The sequence below is a fragment of the Heteronotia binoei genome, chromosome 8 (assembly GCF_032191835.1).
Source record: "Heteronotia binoei isolate CCM8104 ecotype False Entrance Well chromosome 8, APGP_CSIRO_Hbin_v1, whole genome shotgun sequence".
NCBI classification, from domain to species: domain Eukaryota; kingdom Metazoa; phylum Chordata; class Lepidosauria; order Squamata; family Gekkonidae; genus Heteronotia; species Heteronotia binoei.
This window is the reverse complement of record NC_083230.1, coordinates 94156929-94180445: the sequence shown is the minus strand read 5'-3', so window position 1 is coordinate 94180445 and position 23517 is coordinate 94156929. Positions and strand designations below refer to the sequence as shown.

Sequence of the window (23517 nt, the reverse complement as noted above, 5' to 3'; positions counted from 1 at the left end):
GTACTTCAAAGTAGAACACTCTTGAAACTACTGGAAATCTGAACCCAACCCCTGTGTGAATTAGGGTTGCCAAGTCCAATTAAAGAAAAATCTGGGGACTTTGGGGGTGGAGCCAGGAGACTTTGGGGGTGGAACCAGGAGACATTGAGGGTGGAGCCAAGAACAAGGATGTGACAAGCATAATTGAACTCCAAGGGAGTTCTTGCCATCACATTTAAAGAGACAGCACACCTTTTAAATTGCCTTTCTTCCATAGGAAATAATTAAGGATAGGGGCACCATATTTTGGGGCTCATAGAATTGGACCCTCTGGTCCAATCGTTTTGAAACTTGGGGGGTATTTTGGGGAGAGGCACTAGATGCTATACTAAAAATTTGGTGTCTCTACCTCAAAAAATAGCCCCCCCAGAGCCCCCAATACCCACGGATCAATTTCCTATTATTCCCTGTGGGAATCGTTCTCCATAGGGAATAATAGAGTGCCTAGTAAACATTCCCCCCCCACGCTTTCTAAAGGGGGGGAGGGCCTCCAAACTAGGGAATCCCCTGCCCCCTCCCTCTCACACACACACACTTACCAGATCTTCCTCCGGACAACTCTACTTCCTGTGAAAACGAAAGCAAAAGAAAGGGAGGGGTCGTTCTCAGAAGCCCTTTCTGCTTCCTGCTTCCTGCCCAGCCTTAAAGGGGCAGACATTTTGCAAACGGCTCAGGAGCTCTACAACATGAAGCCTAAAGGTATGTTCTCCCCCCCCCTCCACCCCCGCTTCCAGAGTTTTGAAGAGCGGGAGATGAGGCTGCGAATCCAGAAGTCTCCCGCCAGAGCAGGAGGTCTGAGAAGCCTAGTGTGAATCAAAAAACCTCAGAAAATGGGTCCAGATACAGAGGTGGGAGTATTTTTCAACAGATTTAAGGGGGCAGGTAGGTTTGTAGAAAAAATCCCCCAAAAGGAGGGGGGATCAACATCTCATAACACTACATAGTGACATATCAGCCGCCATTTTGAGGGAGGCAGGTGGGGGAGAAAAAGTGGGAGTACAGTCATGTGAGCCAGGCAGTCAGAAGAAGCTGTACTGCAGGTTGCTGGTTGGGGGAGGAGGAGCCATTGCTGCTCCCACTGCTGCACAAGACTACACTATATTTTATGATGGATTTGTTGCTGGTGAGTGAGAGGAGGTGAAGGGAAGAGAAGGAGAAATTTAAGCCTTTGCTGCATGAGCCAGAGGACACAGAATTCCTCCCCACAAGTCGCATTGGTCACTTGCTTGTTATATCTAATTCACAACATAACTTCAGCTGCAGATCTTTAACTTCAGAGACTTGGGTCAGGTACAGAGGAAGAAGTTTTTTTCTGCAGACATGGGGAATCGCCCAAGTTTTTCAGAAAGCATGTTTTTTTTAAAAAAAATCCAAATGGAGGAAACCTGTCTATACTTGTGCAGGCAACATAAACATACTGCTAGTATTGGCGAGTACATGTATGAATCAGGAAGGACATCAGTGGGCCACTGCTACTATTGCGGTTTCCTCTTCCCCACAAGATTCTTGTGGACCCTTGCAGCAATCCTACCATGTGAGAAGGAGAAGAGAAAATGAAATAACTGTGTATAAAATTTGAAAATCACTTAAAGAATTAATAAAAATATTATAAATTTACAAAAGACTGTAGTGTTTTAATTAAATAAGTTTCTCCAAATAAATAATGGGAGGATTGTACTTGGGAAATCAATTTCATGAGTATCTCAAATTGAATATGTGCACAGAACAGAATAATCAAACAAGTCTTATCAACCAAAAGTTCCTGTTGTGTCTGTCCAAAATAATTCTTCAATATGAACAGGTTGAAAAGTCTAAAGACTTGTGCGTATTGGTCCAGAAAATGTTTTTGTTTCTTTTGATGGGCTGGCTAGCTTTGAACAAAGCCGTGTTTTGCTGAAAGCTTTATATATATATATATAATTATACTTATGTAATTCTGCAAAATCTAATAAAAGTTATTTCTTCTATCTATCTATCTGTCTGTCTGTCTGTCTGTCTGTACAGCATTTTGCAGTTCTAGAAACACATGTAACATTTAAATGTATCAGGAACACACAGAAAAATAACAACTACTTAAGAACCTTTATAATATGGATTACTTGTGACATCAATTGGGGTTGTTACACGAGATCAGAAAGTCTTCTACATCAGAATGAACAATACTAACTCCAAAGCAGAATGTAGTGACAGTTAAAAGTCCATATAGTTGTTCTCAATAAATTGAAACAACAGTTTTTAAAGCAATAATCCAAATATAACAATATGTTAAAGGCCAACATTTCCATTCTGGGTGCTTGGGGTCTGAAACAAGCTGCAAGGTCTTCTTTCTATGGATATGGACATTGGGGATCCAGTGGGTAGGCGACAGCTGCCCCTGGTGTTACACCTGAGGGGAATGCACACCCACTAGATCTTCTTCCATCCTTCAGGGTGTCTGGAGCCAGCTTGGAAGTCCTTCTTTATTGCCCTCTCATCCTCTCAACTGTTTCCTCCCCACTATCTCCCCTGACCAGTTGATTTTTTATAACTGCATGAGCTAGTTGCTCAGAAGACCTTGAACTTGTGTTCGCATATGGATGTTTTATGAAAGAACACTTGACAGAGCAGGGCTGCTGACTGCTCAGTGCAGATTTCTGTTTCTTCTTCATGTTTCCTTTTTCTTCGTCACTCTTCCTCACAGTGGTATTAGTCCCACCCTGTCTTAGAAAAAGCATTCAGATGTAACCTGACACCTGTCATACAAGTGCCTGGGAAATAAGGAACATTCAGTTTGAGATAGGGTACGGGTCAGAAAGAGTTAGTCAGGCAGTTAAAATCCACCTGCGGGATACTGTATGCTCTGTTTTGCAGTTATCTTTATCTATGTTGAGGTTGGTTTAGGAGAACAACAGATGGTTAGTGGTACAGGAAGACTTATAGACAAGGCAAGATTGCTAAACCAAAGGTGATATGTAGTTTGGAAAGTTGCTTTAACTAAGATATTTGAGAGAGATTATACAGGGAATAGAAAAAACTAATTGATTGTTTTCCTCTTTGAGAAAAGCCTCTGTGCTTTCCAGATATTGATCTTTGAGAAATCATTAGTCTCACAATACAGAATGTGCATTGAGGCTCAAAAAAAATTCTTAATAACAAATAGTATTTTCCCAGTCAACCCATAATTTTTCCTCTCCATATTATTCTATAGGCATATTCTTGTTGACAGTGTTATCCTAAATCCATGAACAACTGGCTTTCATACATTTATTTTATTTCTTAAATCTGAGACATTTGGTATGTTTCTGTTCAGATTTCTAATAATGAGAAGGGGCAATATTAAAAATTACATATATTTTATGAAAAGCTGCAATAAGAAAAACTACCTGGATAAAAATAAATGTAGTGTAGTGCCTATGTACTTAAGTTAGGGTACAATATTGTCACAAGAGGCTTTAAAAGGCCTGGATAATTTTATGATTAATTACATTTATAGTTATACATATTAAGATAAGAGTAATTGAATTGCTCAGTGAACATATGGCTGAGGGGGAAATTATCCCTTGCGCAGACCTTGTGAGGGTCAATATCTTTTTCCTGCACTCCTTTCCACTTAATATTTCAGTGAAACAGACAATTCTTGAAGAATAGCAGACATGAGGATCTCTTTATGAGTCAGCCATGTACAGAAAGGGTTGTGTCCTCATGCTACTGAAAAAAAGGTCTAATGAGAAAAACTGAAACTTATTTCCTTAGCTATGAACTAACTAGGAAAGAAAGGCATGTGGCTAGGTGCCAGATATTTTTTTAAATGACCCCCCTCCCCCCCAACTTTGTCCCAGTTTACTCAGCAATGCTATTTTTGCTTAGGGTGAATGTTTGAGCTGAATAGCCAACATGCATGTGCTAAGGCACCAGGCTGTTGAAAACAACTGTTACATATGAGATTTCAAAGGATGTTTGTGCAGTTCCTTTGCATCTGTTAAGGGCAAAAGTGGATAACACTAGGGACATCAGTCTACATCCCGTGGTGTTCCACAGCAGGGCAAACACAGTCCCTCCCACACAACCATTTTGATTGGGCAAATGGCATTGGAGGGAAAGGTGAAGCCCCTCCTCCCTCTCCTGTGTTCTTGAGCTACATCATTTAGTTCCCCAATGTTACATGTGACTGGGAGTTGGGCATCCCTGATGTGATTCATGTCAGACATATACTGTAGCTTGACCCTGAGATGAGAGAGGCTGGGTTGATGCATCAGAAAAACATGGGAATAATGCATCAATTGTTACACAAGTTGGCTCACACCTTCTGCTTGGCAAAGGTATGTCCTGTGACAGGCCTCACCTAGGTAATAGATTCTTTAAAAAAAAAAAACATTGGCTGCCCTGATTGCAAGCATACTGATTTGTCATTTCTGCCCCGAAGTCCTTTAAACTTCATTTTTTCCTTCTGAATGCATGACATATTAGCAGACATATGTAAATTAATGTGAGCCAGTAAGTCTCATTGGCTAGAACTGGATCTAGACTTAGTGGTAGTGGAAATCACAACTGATTTAGGTGACCCTGTAGTGTTTTTTAAGGCAAGAAATGTTCAGAGGTGGTTTGCCATTGCCTGCCTCTGCAAAGCAACTCTGGACTTCCTTGGAGGTCTCCCATCCAAGTACTAACCAGGGATGACCCTTCATAGCTTCCAAGATCTGATGAGATCAGGTAGCTTGGGCCATCCTAGTCAGGGCAGCTCCAGACTTAGGAGACCAAAATTTAAATCACCAGTGAACCACAAAGAACGGATCTTGGTAAGCATTTCTCATCTAAGATAAGTTTTTAGGAGCATTGAGTGAGATAAGCATTTTGTGTATTGCAAAGAGCTGTAAGCCCTTTCTAACACTAGTAGAAGGCTGCCCATCAGAACAGACAATACTGAGCTAGAGGAGCCAACAGCTTGGTTTTGTATAAGGCAGCTTCATGTATTCCAGAAGTCACCCACCTCTCACTCTTTGTGACAAAGCAGATTCAAATGTGTAGTTTTGCATGTGGTACAATCCTTTGATGGCCCTGAATTAGTAAACAATACCAACGGGAATCAGTCATTGGAAATTATCTCTGGCCCTGTACAGATGATCTCCCTGAGCACTGAATGAAGGTGAGGAGAAGGAGACTGGGCATAAGCTTGCTGGCCCTGTCTCCACACAATTGTCAGGTCATCTGCATGGTGAAAATGTGTGGAGGGAGTGTTTGCATGGATGCTCCCTCCCCATGACCAACAATGCTCAGATAGCAATGCTGATCACAGGAAGGTAGCATACATGTGGATGCTTCCTATGTGTATAGACACTGCTCACAAACTAGTGATCCTGGGGAGGCAAGGGGAAGGGCCAATGCACTTGTCCTCCCTGCACATTCAGTCAATGTGCAGTGGAGGGGGGTCATCTATACAGTGATGATGTCAAATATTATTGTGTTTGAAGAGCTAACAGATAAGACGTGATCATTCTGAACTGAGTCAGGCCTGCAAGAGGACTGTACCAGCGTGCTTGAGCTTGCTTTGAATACTGGACAGGTGGGTGCACACAGCTGCCTTATACTGAACCAGACCATCAATCTATCAAGGTCTCTCTTGTCTACTAAGACTGGCAGTGGCTCTTCAGGGTTTCAGGCAGAGGTCTTTCCCATCAGAGGAGAGGAGATATGATCATCTTCAAGTACTTGAAGGGCTCACATATAGAGGATGGTGCAGAATTGTTTTCTGTTGCCCAAGAAGGTCAGGCCAGAACCAACGGGTTGAAATTATATCAAAAGAGTTTCTGGTTAAACACTAGGAAGAACTTCATGACAGAGTGGTTCCTCAGTGGAACGCTTCCTTGGGAGGTGGTGGGTTCTCTTTCCTTGGAGGTTTTTAAACAGAGGCTAGATGGCCATCTGATATCAATGCTGATTCTGTGAATTATACAGCTCATGAGAAGGAGGCAGGAAGGGCTGCATCAGGACTTAGTTCTTGTGGCTGCTCCTTTCATACCCAGGAAAATGTTCATTGACAGTCGGAAATTTTTCTCCAGGCCACATTGGTAAGGGATCCTGGAGGGTTTTTTTTTTTTTTTTTACCATTTTTGGGCATGGAGCAGGGGTCACAGGGGATGTATGTGTGTGGGAGAGGTATTTGTGAATTTTCTGCATTGTGCAAGGGGGCTGGAGTGCTCTTCCAACTCTATGATTCTGTGATTACCTAGGCCTGGTCCTTTTAACTGAAGGTGCCAGGGGCTGAACCTGGGACCTTCTGCATGCAAAGCAGATACTCTTCCACCTTTTTCTCCTTTGAGAAACAGCACATTGACTTTGAAGACTTAAGGTGTCCAATGGCATGCATCTTTGGATGGATAGTGACAAGCAGTGAATCATCTATTTTGTCATCCTTCTTCACACAGTCTTCCTTATTTGCTTGGCAGAATGATACAGAAAACCAATCTATACTGGAATGAGAGAATGTACCTTGGGGCAGTTTGTCACCTGTATGAGCTCTCTGACATTGTGTAGTATGTCAGGTATCAGGCCCACCTTGATCAGTGTCCCTGCTCACTGTATGCAAACTGGAGAGAATGCTTGCATCAATGATTTCTGGACCTAGGGAAGATGGAGGCAAGTGGAATACATGGGGTTGAAGCCAGTGAGGCTTTTTTGTTCAGTCTCATCCAGTTTTCATGCTTATTATAGTCTCCCTTCCACAAGACTTTTGTCTGTACAGATCCCAGGACCTCAAGATGGTATTCATGGTCAAAGAGAACCCCCTTCCTCCCTTTTTGACCAGGGGAAAATCTGGTTGGACCTAACCTATCAACTTTGGGTTGCGCTGTAATGGTCCAGAGTTTGAAACATGGCCAAGATGCTAAACCATCTGTGGCAAACTTCTTGGTTTGGTTTCCCTGGGTTTTTGTTAAGCCTCCATGCTAGCCAGTGAGCTATTTAAAATCCGCATACATTTAGAGAATTGATGTAGGCAATAGCCATTTGTTGCAATGTCAGCTAATCAGATGAAGCAAGCACTAATCAAGTGCAGAGCATTATGTTGCACCAGAAAAATTTTCATTTTACTTACTATAAGATTTTTTTTTAAGGTACAAAATAATTTAGTTTTCTTGGTTTTAGTCAGGGTAGTTTTTTAAAATTGTCTAATGAGAACACATTGTGCTAATTTTCATATGCAGATTCAATTAGCATTTAGTTAATTAGCCTTTACAAATGAGGATTAACTTAATTACATAACACTAACCTCTCAATAACTCTAAAGGGTAGGAAGGCTTCTTTTATTAAATTCATAAGGCCTGTATGTGTTTGTTAAAATTTGAAATGGCACTCACGTAAATTAAGCAATATTACCCACAGAGGACAACTATTAGAGATGATGATCAAAGGAAACAAACTGTGTACATGGCTTTTTTAAAAAGCTTGGATACATACACATGCAGCTGTCTGCTGGTGTCCAGAGCAATTTCAGCTTTATGATAGGTATACTTAATTAAAGGGCTGAAAGTTCATGTTTAGTGATGTACTAGATGTTTATGTGCTTATATGTGCAATGCAAACCATCAGAAATCTTGGGGGCAGGAGAATGCAGGGGTAATTGGGAAATCACTTCTTCCTTCAGAACACTATACTATATTTGTGGTTTTAAAAAATGCTTTATTCTTCTTGCATACTATGTTGAATCTCTGGATATACAGAAATCCTATTTGCGGTTTGCATCCTATTTTACTGTCTACCGTGGTGTGAGACAGAAATCCTTGTCTATGGAGGGGGGTATTCTATTTCACTGCCTACTGATAGGTAGGGGTGTGCATTTGGTTCGGCTGAACCGAATCAACCGCCGAATCACCCCTGATTTGGCTGTATACGGAATCGCATACAGCCGAATCCAATTGGGGCCCATTATGCGGGAGCTGAGCATGGCTCCCCGTATACTTCCGTATAGATATTCGGAAGTATACGGAAATCCATGGAAAAGGCGGGAAAGGGGCTTCTGCAGCCTCAGGGGAGCTGCTTGCCTCCTTTCCCGCCTTTGGTAGCCTTTTCCCACCTCTCCCATAGCCTCCCTGGGATCAGAGGGGGGGGAGGGGGAAGAGGAGCCCCAGCAGCCAATCCAAAGCATGCATTTTCAAAATGCATTGCAAATGCATGCTTTGCAGGGCTGTTGTGTAGCTGATCCCTCAGCCATCAGCAACATTGTTGTTCTTTTGATCTTTTGCTTATTTGGGTATCCAAGTAAGCACTGTTGTCTGACCAATCACAGAGCAGTGCTATTTTTTGAAACTGCTCTCTGTAGGGCCAGAGAACCTTTTTAAGGAGTCTGCCTAGCTGGACTCCTCCATTGTTGCTGTGTTGGTGTGTGTTGGTGTGAGAGAGAGATTGTGCTGTGCTGGCCCTTGGCCTCAGCTGCTGCTGCTCTCTCTCAGCCTTACCAGATTTGCCTGGTGTGGAGAAGACGTCTAAGGTAAGACAGTCTTGGGGTTCTTGTTTTTATTTTAGTTGGTAAAAGGACTTTTTAAGACTCAGAGTCCCCTTACTTATCCAGATTTGGGTGGTGGGTAGCTTATTTGGGGTTAGGGGGTTCTACTAGGGGAGGGGGCCTGGGGTGGGGGTTTTTTTGCCAATTTGCCCATATCTTACTTTAGTGGGAGAACTTTTAAAAGTGCAGTGTCCTTTTACTTTTCCTGATTTGGGTGGCTTGGATTTCTTGGAGAGGGTGAAGGGTTTTTTTGGAGGGGAGGGGTTGGTAAAGTTCCTGTATTGTTAAAAGTTAAGGTTTTTTTTACTGTTTTAAAAGGATTCTGTGTTTGATTTATTGCTGCTGTGTTGTACTGCTGCTGTTCCTTTTCTCTTCTGGTTGTGGTTCTTGGGGGGGGGGCTGTTTGGCCTAATTTTCATTGTTTTAAAGGCCACTTTTTTAACAGTTGAGTTTCTTGGCCTTCTCCTGTTGTCCCTTTTCCTGGTTCTGGTTTTTTTTGGGGGGAAGCTGGCACCTGGGTGAGAGACCCAGAACCAGCAGGCTTGTTGTGCTTGGCCAGCTCTCCCCGTGTTGTTTGGGGTAGGGCTAGAGAGCTGGCATCTGTAGAATGTGTGTTCTGTGGCAGGGAAGCTGGCATCTGGGTGAGAGACCCAGAACCAGCAGGCTTGTTGTGCTTGGCCAGCTCTCCCTGTGTTGTTTGGGGCAGGGCTGGAGAGCTGGCATCTGTAGATTGTGTGTTCTGTGGCAGGGAAGCTGGCACCTGGGTGAGAGACCTAGAACCAGCAGGCTTGTTGTGCTTGGCCAGCTCTCCCCATGTTGTTTGGGGGCAGGGCTGGAGAGCTGGCATCTGTAGATTGTGTGTTCTGTGGCAGGGAAGCTGGCACCTGGGTGAGAGACTCAGAGCCAGCATGCTTGTTGTGCTTGGCCAGCTCTCCCCGCATTCTTTGGGGCAGGGCTGGAGATCTGGCATCTGTAGATTGTGTGTTCTGTGGCAGGGAAGCTGGCACCTGGGTGAGAGACTCAGAGCCAGCATGCTTGTTGTGCTTGGCCAGCTCTCCCCGCATTCTTTGGGGCAGGGCTGGAGAGCTGGCATCTGGGTTTGCTGCAGCCAGCAGATTGAGCAGATTGTGTTTTGTGTGGCAGGGTTCATAGAGTAGATAGATGTATATAGTGCATTTGGGTCCTATAGAGATTCTCTGGTGTGAAGTTAGGTTTGGCTTTGGGTGCCCCAGGAATTGGACTCCCTGGCCCAATCTTTTTGGGACTTGGGGGGTTTGTAGGGGAGAGTCCCCTGCAGGTCTCCTGCAAATTTGGGGGCTCTCCCTCAAACCCCCTCCAGGCGACTTCAAATATACCCTATTTGCCATTGATTTCAGTGGCCCATAGGGTATAATGGGGCCGTATATTCGGAAATAGCCATGCATCTACCGTATATGCGGCTATTCCGACTACGAAATTCAGCAATATACAGGATTCCGTCCCCCCCCCCGTATATTTCCGAATCTGTGCACTACCGAATTTTTTTCTTTTTTGCATATCCCTACTGATAGGCACTTAGCCTTGGATTTGGTATTGAAAGAAAGAAGTTAGAGGACCTTGGAAAATTGGGGTACAGGGAAGCAACTTGGAAATTTCTCTCTCCTCACCCCAGTCCCTTAATTGATTTGCTACTGTTCTCAGCATTCTTTGCTCTGAAGCGTATTCAGTCTAAAATGGCCACAGGGGTGTATATTGCAAAGCCATGGTTTTGACATACCTAGGGAATCTCCTCAAAATATAGAAGCCACTATCTCTTTGTGGATAGTCTGGTTTTGCTACTTTCATTATCATAATGGGCACAGTCATTACTATTAAGAATGATGATACCTGTTATGCCAATATTTCTATCTACTCTCTTGGGGACCTCTTGCTGGCTATGCCCTGGCAACGGTTGCTAGGTTTCCCCTGGCTACTGGGGGGGGGGGGCGGGGATGGTGGGGTAGGGTTGGAAGAATCATAGAACCAGGTTCGGATATTCCTGGAGATTTGGGGATGGAGCCTGGGGAGGACAGGGACCTCAGTGGGCTACAATGCCATAGGGTCCAGGGGAACTGATCACTGTAGTTCAGGAGAGCCCCAGGTTCCACCTGGAAGCTGTTATCCCTACTTGCAATGGATATGGACTTCAAAACCTGGAGGGGGGGCATTATTGATGATAACATCAGCATTGAGTATAGACTAGATTTCACCTTGGTGAAAATATAGTTTGTTTTGTGCTGGGAAGATTTTTTCCCCTTATCTGGAGAGAGAAAGCATTCAAAAATGCAAGTGCCCCCTTGCTTACAGCTCTGTTCCAAATTGAAGAATCTGGAGGCTGGTCAATGAAAGTCTGAAGGCAGGTCTATGGAAATATGGATAGGGTTTGTAATGTACTGAGTGATGAGACGTGTTGAAGGCAACATGCTTTATTAGCGAATACATCACAAGGCAAGGCAACGCGGGCCGGGTCCTGATTATATACATACCCCGGAACAACCCTCCGTCTGGCCAGGTCCAATCCTGGCCAGTTAACTTCCCGCCACAGATCTTAATTGGCGGAGCGTATTTGCGGAGCTACATCCGGGGACCAGTGGACTACCACTGGTCACCTCTTTAGCGTCTGCTGTGTTGTAATTTCGGGACTGAAATGCAAGACACAACAGGGTTGCTGATCACAACTGGGGGGAATAACTGGAGATTTGGGAGAAGAGCCTGGGGAGAGTGGAGTTTGGGGAGTGGAGAGAGCTCTGCAGGGATTTGTTGCTGTAGAGTCTGTCTTCTGAAACTGCCATTTTCTCCAGGAGAGCTGGTTTCTGCAGTCTGATCAGTTCTAACTCCAGGAGATCTCCAAGGCCCACCTGGAAACTGGCAACCCTAGAACTTGCAGATAAAGCAGGGGGATGCTGGATGTCTTTTCTCAGATGGTCTGTAGTTGTTTGTGATTCAGGAGTTGAACACGGTCAATGTAAGGGATCTTAAGAACCACCTCACAAATCATGTATTGGATATAGGGTTGCCAAGTCCAATTAAAGAAAAATCTGGGGACTTTGGGGGTGGAGCCAGGAGACTTTGGGGTGGAGCCAGGAGACATTGGGGGTGGAGCCAGGAACAAGGATGTGACAAGCATAATTGAACTCCAAGGGAGTTCTGGCCCTCACATTTAAAGGGACAGCACACCTTTTTAAATGCCTTTCTTCCATAGGAAATAATTAAGGATAGGGGCACCATCTTTTGGGGCTCATAGAATTGGATCCTCTGGTCCAATATTTTTGAAACTTGGGGGGTATTTTGGGGAGAGGCACTAGCTGCTATACTAAAAATCTGGTGCCTCTACCTCAAAAATAGCCCCCCCAGAGCCCCCAATACCCATGGATCAAGTCCCTATTATTCCCTATGGGAATCGTTCTCCATAGGGAATAATAGAGTGCCTAGTAGACATTTCCCTCCCCCCACACTTTCTAAAGGGGGGGAGGGCCTCCATACCAGGGAATCCCCCCTCCCTGCCCCCTCCCTCTCTCTCTCTCACACACAAACACTTACCCTACTTGGTCTTCTTCCAGCAGAATGTGCTTGCTGGGAAAACAAAAGTAAGGCTGCACAGGAAAAGAAAGGGAGGGGCCGTTCCTGTTTCCTGTACAGCCTTAAAAACGGATCCCAAGCTGTAAAACAACATGATGCCTACAGGTATGTTCTCTCTCCCCCCGCCCCCAGATTTTTTAAGAGCGGGGGAGGAGGGTGAAAATTCGGGGGTCCCCCGCCAGGGCGGGAGGGTTGGGAAGCTTAATTGGATAGCAAGATGTCTTGGGTAGACCATGCCTGGCTTGGTCATACAGCATTTGGCCAAAGGGGTATGCAACCCCTGGCATGTGTGCCAACAGAAGCACATCAGACCATTTTGACTGGCACTCCCATATTTCTGCCCAGGCATCCAAGGAATTGGCCACACTGCCAGAGTCAGCAGTGCAGAAGGCAGCAAACATGGCTGATGCTTATCACTGCCTCCCTGGGCTTTTTTGAGCAGGAATGCACAGAAATGCAATTCCGGCTGGCTTGGCATCTGGGGATGTGGCCTAATATGCAAATGAATTCCTGCTGGGCTTTTTCTACAAAAAAAGTCCTGTCCAAAGTAAATCCCTGAGATGTTGGCAGTACTTCTTGGTCTCAGCTTCCTCCAAATATGTCTGGCCAAGTTCAACGTATCATCAACAACTTACAAATTGGATAGTGACAGCTCTCTTTCAAAAGTACTGTGGGGGCGGGGGGGCGGTAAACCTTTTCTTGCACACAGACAGCCCGCCAATCTCAAACAACTCACCCACAACAATACAGCATCTCATCTGAGCATGGACACCGGTACCAGAGCTTGTAATAAACCCAAGTGCCAACTTTGCTGTCACATACACCCAGACAACACAATCACTGGGCCTAACAACATTAACTATACCATCTCAGGTTCATTCACTTGTTCATCCTCCAACATTATATATGTCATTAAATGCCAACAATGCCCTTCAGTTCTCTACATAGGGTAAACAGGACAAACCCTATGCCAAAGGATAAATGGACACAAATCTGACTTCAAAAATTACAGAACTGAGAAATCTGTGGGAGAACACTTTAACCTTCCAAAACATTCAATGGGTGACTTCAAAGTAGCTGTTTTACTGCAAAGGAACTTCAAGAACAGAATGGAGAGAGAAATTGCTGAATTAGAAATTATTAAGAAACTTGGAACAAACACTCCCCCAAGACTGAACAGGGATGTTGGCTTTTTACCTCATTACATATGCTAAACCCACTCTCAGTGAGTACAGCTATATATCCACAGTATTCCAATGTATTTATTTTTTATAATAGTGTATCAGAATAATGTTTTATATTGATTTTATATTTTATAAATAAGGGATATTGGCTATTTATCTCATTACATATACTTAACCCATTTTCATTTTATGTATTCTTTTTTTCTAATGGCAAACTAGAATGATGTTTATATTGTATAGATTGATGTTGAGAAGTAAATTAGGTGGACTACAACTAGGAAATACATGTCCTTTTTTGATTCACCACGTTTTCCCACTAGCGTTTGCTCCGGTGTAGCGCCCCATTTACCTCCGGATCTTCTCTTGGATTTCACACATGTTGCTCCGGCGCTGCGCTTTGCTCCGGCGCTTCAGGGATTTTACGCCGGAGTATGTTTTTCAGCAAGTTGCCGGAGTTTCCGAAAACCTCCGGATCCACTCCGGATCCACTCAGCGGAGTTTCCTGTGCGAAATCCATCCACGCCGGATCGACTGCTTTGGGGGCGTCACCCTCTCCCTTTCCGTCCTCCCACCCCATCCACCCGCTTGGCCAATCATCAGCATTTCGCGGCGCTTCCCCAAAGTGCCGGCACGGCCATTTTTTTTTTTTAAACTTCACAGTTTTGCGTAATAGCGATATTTCGAAATTAACAAATAGAAAAAAAAAAAACCCTCCTGGAATAGCCTCAATTGGCACTTCAATTGGTTTCGTTAGAATTTTTTTTTATTATTGACTTTAGTTGCGTTATTCCGCTGTTGCGTTATCTCGATAATGCGAAAACGACCATTGCTGGGGGGGGGGGGAATGTAGTGCCGGTGCGGGCCACAGCGTCCATGTGTGTGTGTTTTAAGAAGGGAATGCCTCCCTCAGCTGTGCCACCAGGATTTCTGGACCTGCACAAAATCGCCATGTATAAAATGGGAAGTTGGAGTCCTGCATTCTTCTCCCTGGCTACATTCCGCTCGGTTAGAAAGTAGACGCGACCGAGCTCCTCACACGCGCCACAGAAGGGGAAGGAGAGAATGGAGCGGGGGGGGGGAGCTCTGGCAGCAGGAATCAGTCAGGTCCCCGTTGCAAGCGCCAGCCGGGGAGGGGAAAGAGAGCGGAGGAAATTTGGGGGGGGGGGATCTAGTGCTTCAGAATTTGGGGGGGGGGAATCTAGTGCTAGGATTCTCCACTGTGAATGCTTCCGTTAATACATAAAGGGCTGTGGAGGATTCTACAGCTGCAGCCAATCCATAAGCAGCAGCAGCACACGTGATGCGGTTTGTCCAAGAAATGAAGGGGAGGCAGCAGCTCGATGTTACGTTAGTACGTTAGTACGTCATTACGCGACCAGACTTGCGCTTAAAAAAAAAATGATTGACAGGGCATCGGACTCAAGCCGATGCCAGTGGGAAAACGATTTGAGCCGGGGCTTCAGGGAAGGCGACGCCGCAAAGAGTCACTAGTGGGAAAACGAGAAAAATGCTCTGGACATAATTGCGCCGCGGAAAAAGGGGAGCAAACGCTAAGTGCGAAAACGGCCCTAGACTTGCAGAAAAACCAATTGGCCGGAAACTTGTATTACCTTTTATGGCTATCCAGACCAAATGGCTTTCTAAATTGCCACACAGTTCCACCATGTGATCCCAGCCAGTTTGCCCTTTTAATCAACAAACTGCATGTATTTCAGCCCACTATTCCTGATCCCCTCTTCTGAAGAAGTATGTTTTTAGCACACAAAAGCTTACATTCTGAATAAAACTTAGTTGGTCTTAAAGGTGCAACTTGACTCCTGCTTTGTTCAACTGCTTCAGACCAACACGGCTACCCACTTGGATCTATTGTTTGATTTGTCAGAGCATCAACATCTTCATGGGTAGACACTGAATTTTTTTCCCCAGCAGGATTATGGGAACATTCCCATGTGCTGTTTTCCTGCAGAAGGACAAAGTTGGTTTCTGAATGATGGTGAGTCAGATAATGAGAGCCACACTGGTGTACAGAATTGATTATAATACTGTGACATCTCTGTCTGTACATACAGGGCTTTTGGGAAAACCACAACAAGCTGATAAATGAGTATGGACCTGCCTGTGGGTAAGATATACTTGTTTCATTATCATATTTTATCATTGCTTCTTTTGATTTCTAGTTAGCTCAATTTGAGTGGATTTAGTAGTGAATTCTGGGCATGTTTCCAGCACTGTCTAAGGTTTGCAGTAAGACAACATGGCACACGTATCAGGATTGTTAAGCAATATCTGAATTGTACTCTGCAGATAAGAACTTGCTGATTTCCTTCTGAATTCACAGCTGAAGTCAAATGTGCATATTACTGGCTCTTCCCCTTCCCATCAGAAACTGACTAGACCAAAAGCAAAGGCTAGAATAGTAGGCAGTAATCAAATAACAGTAGAGCAAGGAGGGGATAATGATTGCGTTTATAATGTTGACCCACAGCATTGGTCCCTTATAGTTGCCAGCCTTCAGGTGGGAAAAGGGATAAAGGCACAAGCTACCATGAAATCCAGCCTCAAACCATCAATAAATCAAATAAATAATGCAGTAATTAGAAATATCTTATATATTAAATTCCACACAGTATATAAATTCTTATACAGTCCAAGGAACGGTTGCACAAGAACGCCAGTCCCTCCTTTTTTCGCAACTGAAGGTCGTAGTTCCTTTGGGAAAGTTCCGGTGAAATTGACAATTGTTCAATACATTCAATATTCTTAAATCTGTGCAACCATCAATTCATAAGGCTGTGCAGCCAGCAGTCTGTAACAGTCTGTACTAGTTCCCCTGTTTCCCATTAGCTTCTTCCAGCTTCTCATAATGAATTTCAAACACCGGATAAGAACGCCATCAACTTTGCTCAATGAATAACCATAAAAGTAGTACTGACCACCCTAACTTCAGCCATTATATACACAGGTGGGGGCTTGGAGATCTCCTGTTTTACAACTGATCTCCAGCTGGCAGATAATGGCTGCTCTGGAGAGTGGACTCTACAGCATTGTACCTTGCTGAGGCCCCTCCCCTCCCCAAACCCTGCCCTCTCCCAGATTCACCCTGATAAATAGCAAGTTCGATACATGAGGAGGCTAGGTTGCAGTGATCTTTATTCAAGTTACAGCATGGTAATGGTTAGACGAAGACTGTGGAACTGGGCCAACTCAAAAGTTCCTGCACTAGAACATCATTGGGTCATTTGAACCAGCAGGGGGCTGGCGATTGGTCCGGGGAAGCAGGGATTTGGATCTTGCTTCCCATTGTGTCCATGTCCCCAAGCTCACTCCTAAAGGCCCAATGAACCAGGCAGGAACTAACACCCAACATTAAACACAGAGTCCACATACACAACACACCCCCAAAGTCTCCAGGCATTTTTCAACACAGACCTGTCAACCCTACACCGACATGATACCTATGGGTGCCATGATGTCCATTGACACCTTCTTGGTGCCTACCAAGTGTTTTAGAAAATAAGTGGGGCGAAGTAGGGCTTTTGCCCAGCCAGGCTTCTGATTGTCCACTGAAGATCTGATTGGCTGTGCAGATTAAAACAAACAAACATTGTTTTGGCAGCATCTGGCACCACACCACAAAGTTCTTCACTGCATGACTGAAGGCAGTTGTGTGTAAACAAGAAACCTGTTAAGCAGAGCTTCTGCCTGAAATGTTGAAAAATTACTATTAAAGTTATGTGTAACCTCACTTCCCTGCATTTTGTACTTGGCTCCACTTCTTGTGGCATCCATTTAAGGTTTGGTTCGCTCTGCCTTCTGTGTCAGCCATTTTGTTGTTGCATCCGCCACCCTGTGCCAGAATTCCAAAAGTGACCACATGCTCAAAAAGGTTGGGGACTCCAACCATAGCTAAAGAGTCCTGACCTGGATAGCCAAAAGTAACCCGATCTCATCAGATCTTGGAAGCTAAGCAGGGTCATCTGTAGTCAGTATTTGGATGAGAGACCAACAGAGAACAGCAGGGTCATGATGCAGAAGCAGGCAATGGTAAACCACCTCTGAATGTATCTTGCCTGGAAAACCTCACAGGGTTGCCAAAAGTCAGGTATAACTGGAAAGGGAAAAAAGGTCTAAGGAAGAAAAGCAAGAAACTTTAGGTATGAAATGAGTTAATGGGAGAAAAAAATGATCAAAGTTTGAACTTTTCCTGGGAAAATTGCTTGCTTAGATCCTTATGGTGGTTAGAATTTGCAATGGACTTCTCATCCATTGCAGTGGTACACCCCCTCTTTAAAAAGTCAGCTGCAGACCTGGCCGAATTGGCAAACTATCGACCGGTGTCAAACCTACCTTTTTTGGGTAAGGTTATAGAGCGAGCTCAGTTACAAGGGTTCCTGGATGACACTTCTGCACTGGATCTGTTCCAGTCCAGCTTTCGTCCAGGTCATGGAATAGAGACAGCTCTGGTTGCCCTCATGGATGACCTCCTGCGACATCTGGATCAGGGCGACTCAGTGGTGCTATTGTTATTAGATCTGTGAGGTGCATTTGATATGGTTGACCACCAGCTACTGTCTAGCCGCCTCGCCGACATGGGGATTCGGGGGTCTGCCTTGCAATGGCTGGCCTCTTTCCTCCAAGGTGGGGGACAAAGGATGGTGATAGGGGAAGAATCGTCCCGGAGGTAGCCACATGTGTGCTGCAAGGGGCAGTTCTGTCCCCAGCGTTACTTAACATCTACTTGCGCCCCCTTGCCCAGATTGTCAGGAGGTATGGGCTGGGGTGTCACCAATATGCGGATGACATCCAGCTCTATCTATTGATGGGTGGCTGTTCTGGCTGTGTCCCAGACAACTTAGACCTGGCATTACAATCTGTAACATTTGGCTCAGGCTGAGTCGACTGAAGTTGAATCCGACGAAGACGGAGGTTCTCTATCTGAGCCGCAGTGGCCCAGGAAGGGAGATCCCCTTGCTGACTTTTGAAGGGGTTCCACTAATTTTGGCCCCAAAGGTCAAGAGCCTGGGAGTGCTCCTGGAGTCCTCCTTGTCTATGGGGGCCCAGGTAGCAACCACTGTCAAGTCCACCTTTTTCCATCTGCAGTGGGTACAACAGTTGGCCCCTTTTCTGGAGCACTGCAACTTAGCAGTGGTGATCCGTGTTACGGTCACCTCAAGAATAGACTACTGTAATGCCCTGTAATGGGGCTGCCCTTGACTCTGACTTGGAGACTACAGCTAGTGCAGAATGCTGCAGCACGGTTGTTAATGGGACTCCCGAGATGGGCGCACATTCAACCAGTGCTGAAAGAGCTGCACTGGCTGCCTATTGTGTTCCGAGTCCGTTTCAAAGTGCTAGTATTGACCTTTAAAGCCCTATATGGCTGAGGACCTGTCTATCTAAGGGACTGCCTTTCCCCATATGTTCCCCAGAGAGCACTGCATTCAGGAACTAAAAATCTACTGTCCATCCTTGGACCAAAGGAGGCCAGACTGGGCGTTATATGGGCCAGGGCCTTCTCAGTGGCAGCACCAATGCTGTGGAATGCACTCCCTGAGGCTATAAGAGTTCTGTGGGATTTCTCCCAGTTCCGCAGAGCTTGTAAAATTAAACTTTTTAAACAGGCCTATAACAACTAGGGGAGAAGGCTGCCGCTTTTATGCTACTGGGCAACTCCACCAGAAGGACCACCAACAGATAAACTGTATATTCTGTATAGCACCAATACTTTTAATTGTTTTAAAACGTTTTAAAATTATTGTCTTATTGTTTTATATTTGAAATTGAGATGTTGGTTTTTATATGATTGTTAGCCGCCCTGAGTCCGTTTGGAATGGGTGGGATATAAATAAAAAGTGAATAAATAAATAAATCAACCTAAAATATCAGTTTTGAATTAAATATTTTGGTGCTGAGTGCATTCTCCATTGTAAGGGTAGATTTCAGTATTCAAGGAACCTGTGTCAGTGCTGGATGGCAGAGATGTGTTTCAGCAAGAGTTTTTTTTTTTTAATCTCTGAAATGTCATATTTCTGTGAAATACCAAATATTCCCAAGAGCTACATTTGTAATCATTTTAAGCCCTTCTTTCTGATGAAGAAGAGAGATATGCTAATTATTTTAAGTGCAATTTTCCAGGTACTGCAATATTTTAATTAGTGCTGCAATGTTTGGAAGGAAATTTTCACTCCATTTATTCAACTATTTTTTCTGTTATTTCAATGTGTTGTTATGTTATTCTCTGGGATGAAAGCAGCTTCAGTTTCCTATTGATACTGTTTCCCTCAGTATTCTGCTTTGAGAAAATGACAGGTCTCTCTTGCTGGTACTTTGTATGAGTTTCATTTTCACCCCTGGTTATGTTATTAAGAGAGCAGTCCTAAGCAGGTCTGCTCTGAATTCTACTATGGTCTATTCAATAGGGCTTACTTCAGGAAAGTGTCCTTGGGATTGTTCTAAGGGTTTTATGTAAATGTTCATTTGTTCATAGGGTTGCCAGCTCTGGGTTAGGAAATTCCTAGAGATTTGGGGGTGGAGCCTGGGGAGTGTGGAGGTTTTGAGGAGGGGAGAGACTTCAGCAAGGTATAATGACATACAGTCCACCTCCCAGAACAGCCATTTTCTCTAATGAGAACTATCTCTGTTGCTTGGAGAACAGTCATAATTCCAGGAGGTCTCCAGCCACCACTTGGAGGTTGTTAATCCTATTTGTTCAAAATCTTAGTTACTTGTCAGCTGTGATAATAATAATAATAATAATAATAAATAATAATAAATAATAATAATAATAATAATAATAATAATAATAATAATAATAATAATAATAATAATAATAATAATAGATTTTATTTATATCCCGCCTCCCCGCCTAGGCAGGCTCAGGGCGGCTAACAACATGTCCATACAACAATTATACAAACTTTTAAAATCAACATTAGTCTTAAAATCATTCTAGTTTAAAATTGACAATAAGGAAACAATAGGCATTTCTGGTGCTATTCTGTCAGTTGGCATGATGGCGAAAGTCACTGAGGCGAATCCATCAATCATTCAATCAGCAAACCGCAAAGGCCATCCTGAAAAGGATGGTCTTGCAGGCCCTGCAGAATTGGTCAAGACTCGCAGGGCCCTCACCTCTTCTGGGAGCTGGTTCCATAGGTGTGGAGCTACAATAGAGAAGGCCCGTGTGCGGGTGTTCTGCAGTTTTGCCTCCTTTTGCCCGGGGATAGCCAGCTTGTTCTTCCCCGCTGACCTCAGTGCTCTCTGGGGCTCGTATGGGGAAAGACGGTCCCTCAGGAGGCAGGTCCTCAACCATATAGGGCTTTAAAGGTAATAACCAGCACTTTGTAACGAACCTGGTATGTAACTGGCAGCCAGTGCAGTCTGCGCAACCCTGGCTGTATGTGCTCCCACTTCGGGAGCCCTAATAACAGCCTAGCCGCCACGTTCTGCACCAGTTGCAGCTTCCGAGTTTGGCACAGAGGCAGCCCCATGTAGAGGGCATTACAGTAATCCAATCTTGATCACACACACTAAATAATGCGCCTTCAATCCACTTTCAATGTGCTTTCCAACTGGATTTTGCCAGTTCACACAGGAAAATCCAGTTGGAAAGTGTGTTAAAAGTGGGTTGAAAGTGCATTATTTAGTGTGTGTGAATGCACCCGTCATTTGCCCATCATACTTAACCCATCATCACTGTTGAGTTTGGGTGGGAGTTAACGTCATTCCTGACTCATAGACGTAAAGCTCTTTCTCTGTTCTCTACCCTCCACTTTCTGAAGAATGGATAGATAACTCTCCTATAAGTTGTGAAACACACTCTCTAGTCTTTTACTATTGAATTTTTATTCATAGTGCTATTTTTAACACATTGATTCCACAGCCTTCTGTTTGAACATCTTTCACAGCCTTCCATTTGAACATATTTTAGTATTGACTTTTGAAGTCGCATCATATAAATATATACACAAGTGCAAAAATCTTGCAGTTACATTAGGCATATATTACATATTGTAAATAAATAGTTGGGATTTTTGACTTGACAAGAATGAAAGGCATACTGTTTTGCAATTGAACGCTAACAGAATTATAATAAAAATGGAATGTAATACAGTTGGTAAATACAGGCATTTTAATACTTTTATAGTTTGTTTTGCAATTAAGATGAAATTATAGTGTACAAAAAAAATTCCATATGATAAAGGCCAGGATTTTTTTTTTTTTTTTACCAGCCTTGCAAATAAGTCCAGAAAAGTTACTAGTTCACATAGGGCTATCATTCCTGTCCTCATACTGTTATTTTAAACATTTCTGAATTTAAAGGGTGGGGGACAACTTTTGTAAAGCTTTTCTGGCTGATCACCTAGAAGCAATTATTAAAAAAAAATAGGACAAGGCAACAGGATATTTGCAAGCCTGGTTTCCATCACCCATCACTAATCAAACTGAAGCATAAACTTATCAATGTACTCAGTACATTGAAAGGTTCTGTTCACGTATGGTTTTTAAGTGTGTACATTTAAAAAGTTCTGTACACAGTTTTAAAATGTAGTATGAATGCAACAAACATGAACTTACAAGTTGGAATATCTTACGGGTTCACTAGCAAGAAAACTCTGGCTTAGTTTGGCACAGATTAGACATTATGGGGAAATGTGCAGGTGTTGCCATCCTGTTTCTCTGCCCATGTCTCCTAGATAGGTTACTTTTTAAAAAAGCTAAGTATGTGAATGGGCCGCACTGTCCTGGCCTCTCCTGGCCCCCTGGCAACCCGGCACCCCCCGAGACTGCCCGACCCGCCTACCTCGGCTGCTGGAGGTGGGCATCCTGGGGCATCAGGGGAGGATCAAAATGCCGGGACGTCTCCGGGCCTCAAGGGGATGTGGCGGGGCTGAGCAGAGTGGCATGGCCGAGTCATGGAGGCCCAAGCAGTTCCGGGATGAGGCCGACAGGGGCCGAAGAAGGTGAGTATTGTGGAGGGGTGGGGGAGGAGCCCCACCCAGAAAGAACCTGATGTCCAGCTCCAAGGCTGACGTGGCACAGCTGCAGGCCGTGCCCCAACCTGACCTGACAGGGGCCCAGCCACCCAGGGGGTGGGGCCTGAAGGAAGAGGAGACGGGGAGCACCAATGGGAGGGGAGGAAGGGTGATGGAAGGGAGGGGGAAGGAAGGGAGAACACACATGGAAGTGGGAACAGCTGTTTAAGAGCAATAAAAGAAGGAGGGAATTCTGATGGCCTGGGGAGGAAGTAGTGGAGAAGGGAGCTGAGGCCAAGATGGTAGAGAGAGAGAGGGCAAGAAGGCCAGAGAGCATATCCCTCCGCGGGAGTGGGAGCTGCGTGAAGCAACACATCTCACCCTCCCATTCTGAGGCCACAAGCGCCCCCCTCCTGGGCCTCCTCCCGCCACAGCCAACGCCCCGCCAGCTGAGGATGTTGACAGGGGATGCCATAGAATGACATATCATAGTTTGTCGCTCCTCCCTACAAGTGGCAGCAAATGAAGTGATACTGGTCAATGTTAATATGGCCAGTGTTAACATGGTCAATGTTAACATGGCCAATATCATAACACCTTGTAGGCCTGGCGGAACAGCTCCGTCTTACAGGCCTTCCGGAATGGCAACAGATTCGGTAGTGCCCGCACCACCACAGGGAGGGCCAAAAAAGCCCTGGCCCTGGTTAAGGCAAGCCAGACATCCCTTGGGCCAGGGATGGTCAGGAGATGTTGACTGGTCAACCGTAATGACCTCTGGGGCTCATATGGGGAGAGACGGTCCCACAGGTATGCCGGTCCCAGGCCGCATAAGGCTTTAAATGTCAATACTAAAACTTTGAAGCAGATCCAGGTAAATCAGGGTATTGGGTCAGTTGAGACAACTTCTTATTGCAGGGAAGGGGGATGTATCAAATACATAGCTACTAAAACTAGTATGTATCTTGGCCTAACTATTACTAGGAATATATGCACATTAATCCAAATTAATATGAAAACTCTTCCAGATGAGCTCTCCCAGCATCTAGATAGATGGCCATTCCTTTAAAAAAGGTACTGGGGGATTAAAACTGTTAAAATGAACATTGTACCTTGTATAGCCTACATCAGGGGTGGCCAAACTGTGGCTCGGGAGCCACATGTGGCTCTTTCACACATATTGTGTGAATCTTGAAGCCCCCACTGTGTTGTCAGCTGGCTTGGAAAAGACATTTCTCTGTTTAAGTCA

The 23517-nt window shown here is 44.6% G+C and overlaps 1 protein-coding gene across 2 annotated transcripts in view; it reads left to right on the top strand.

Annotated features, from left to right (window-relative positions):
• TBXAS1 (thromboxane A synthase 1) overlaps window positions 1–23517 on the top strand; it is a 443365-nt gene that overhangs the window by 158347 nt on the left and 261501 nt on the right. For both annotated transcript variants that reach the window (XM_060245644.1, XM_060245645.1), the window contains one exon: window positions 15366–15418. In XM_060245644.1, coding sequence (XP_060101627.1) covers window positions 15366–15418 — 53 coding nt within the window. The remainder of the gene's footprint in view (window positions 1–15365; window positions 15419–23517) is intronic.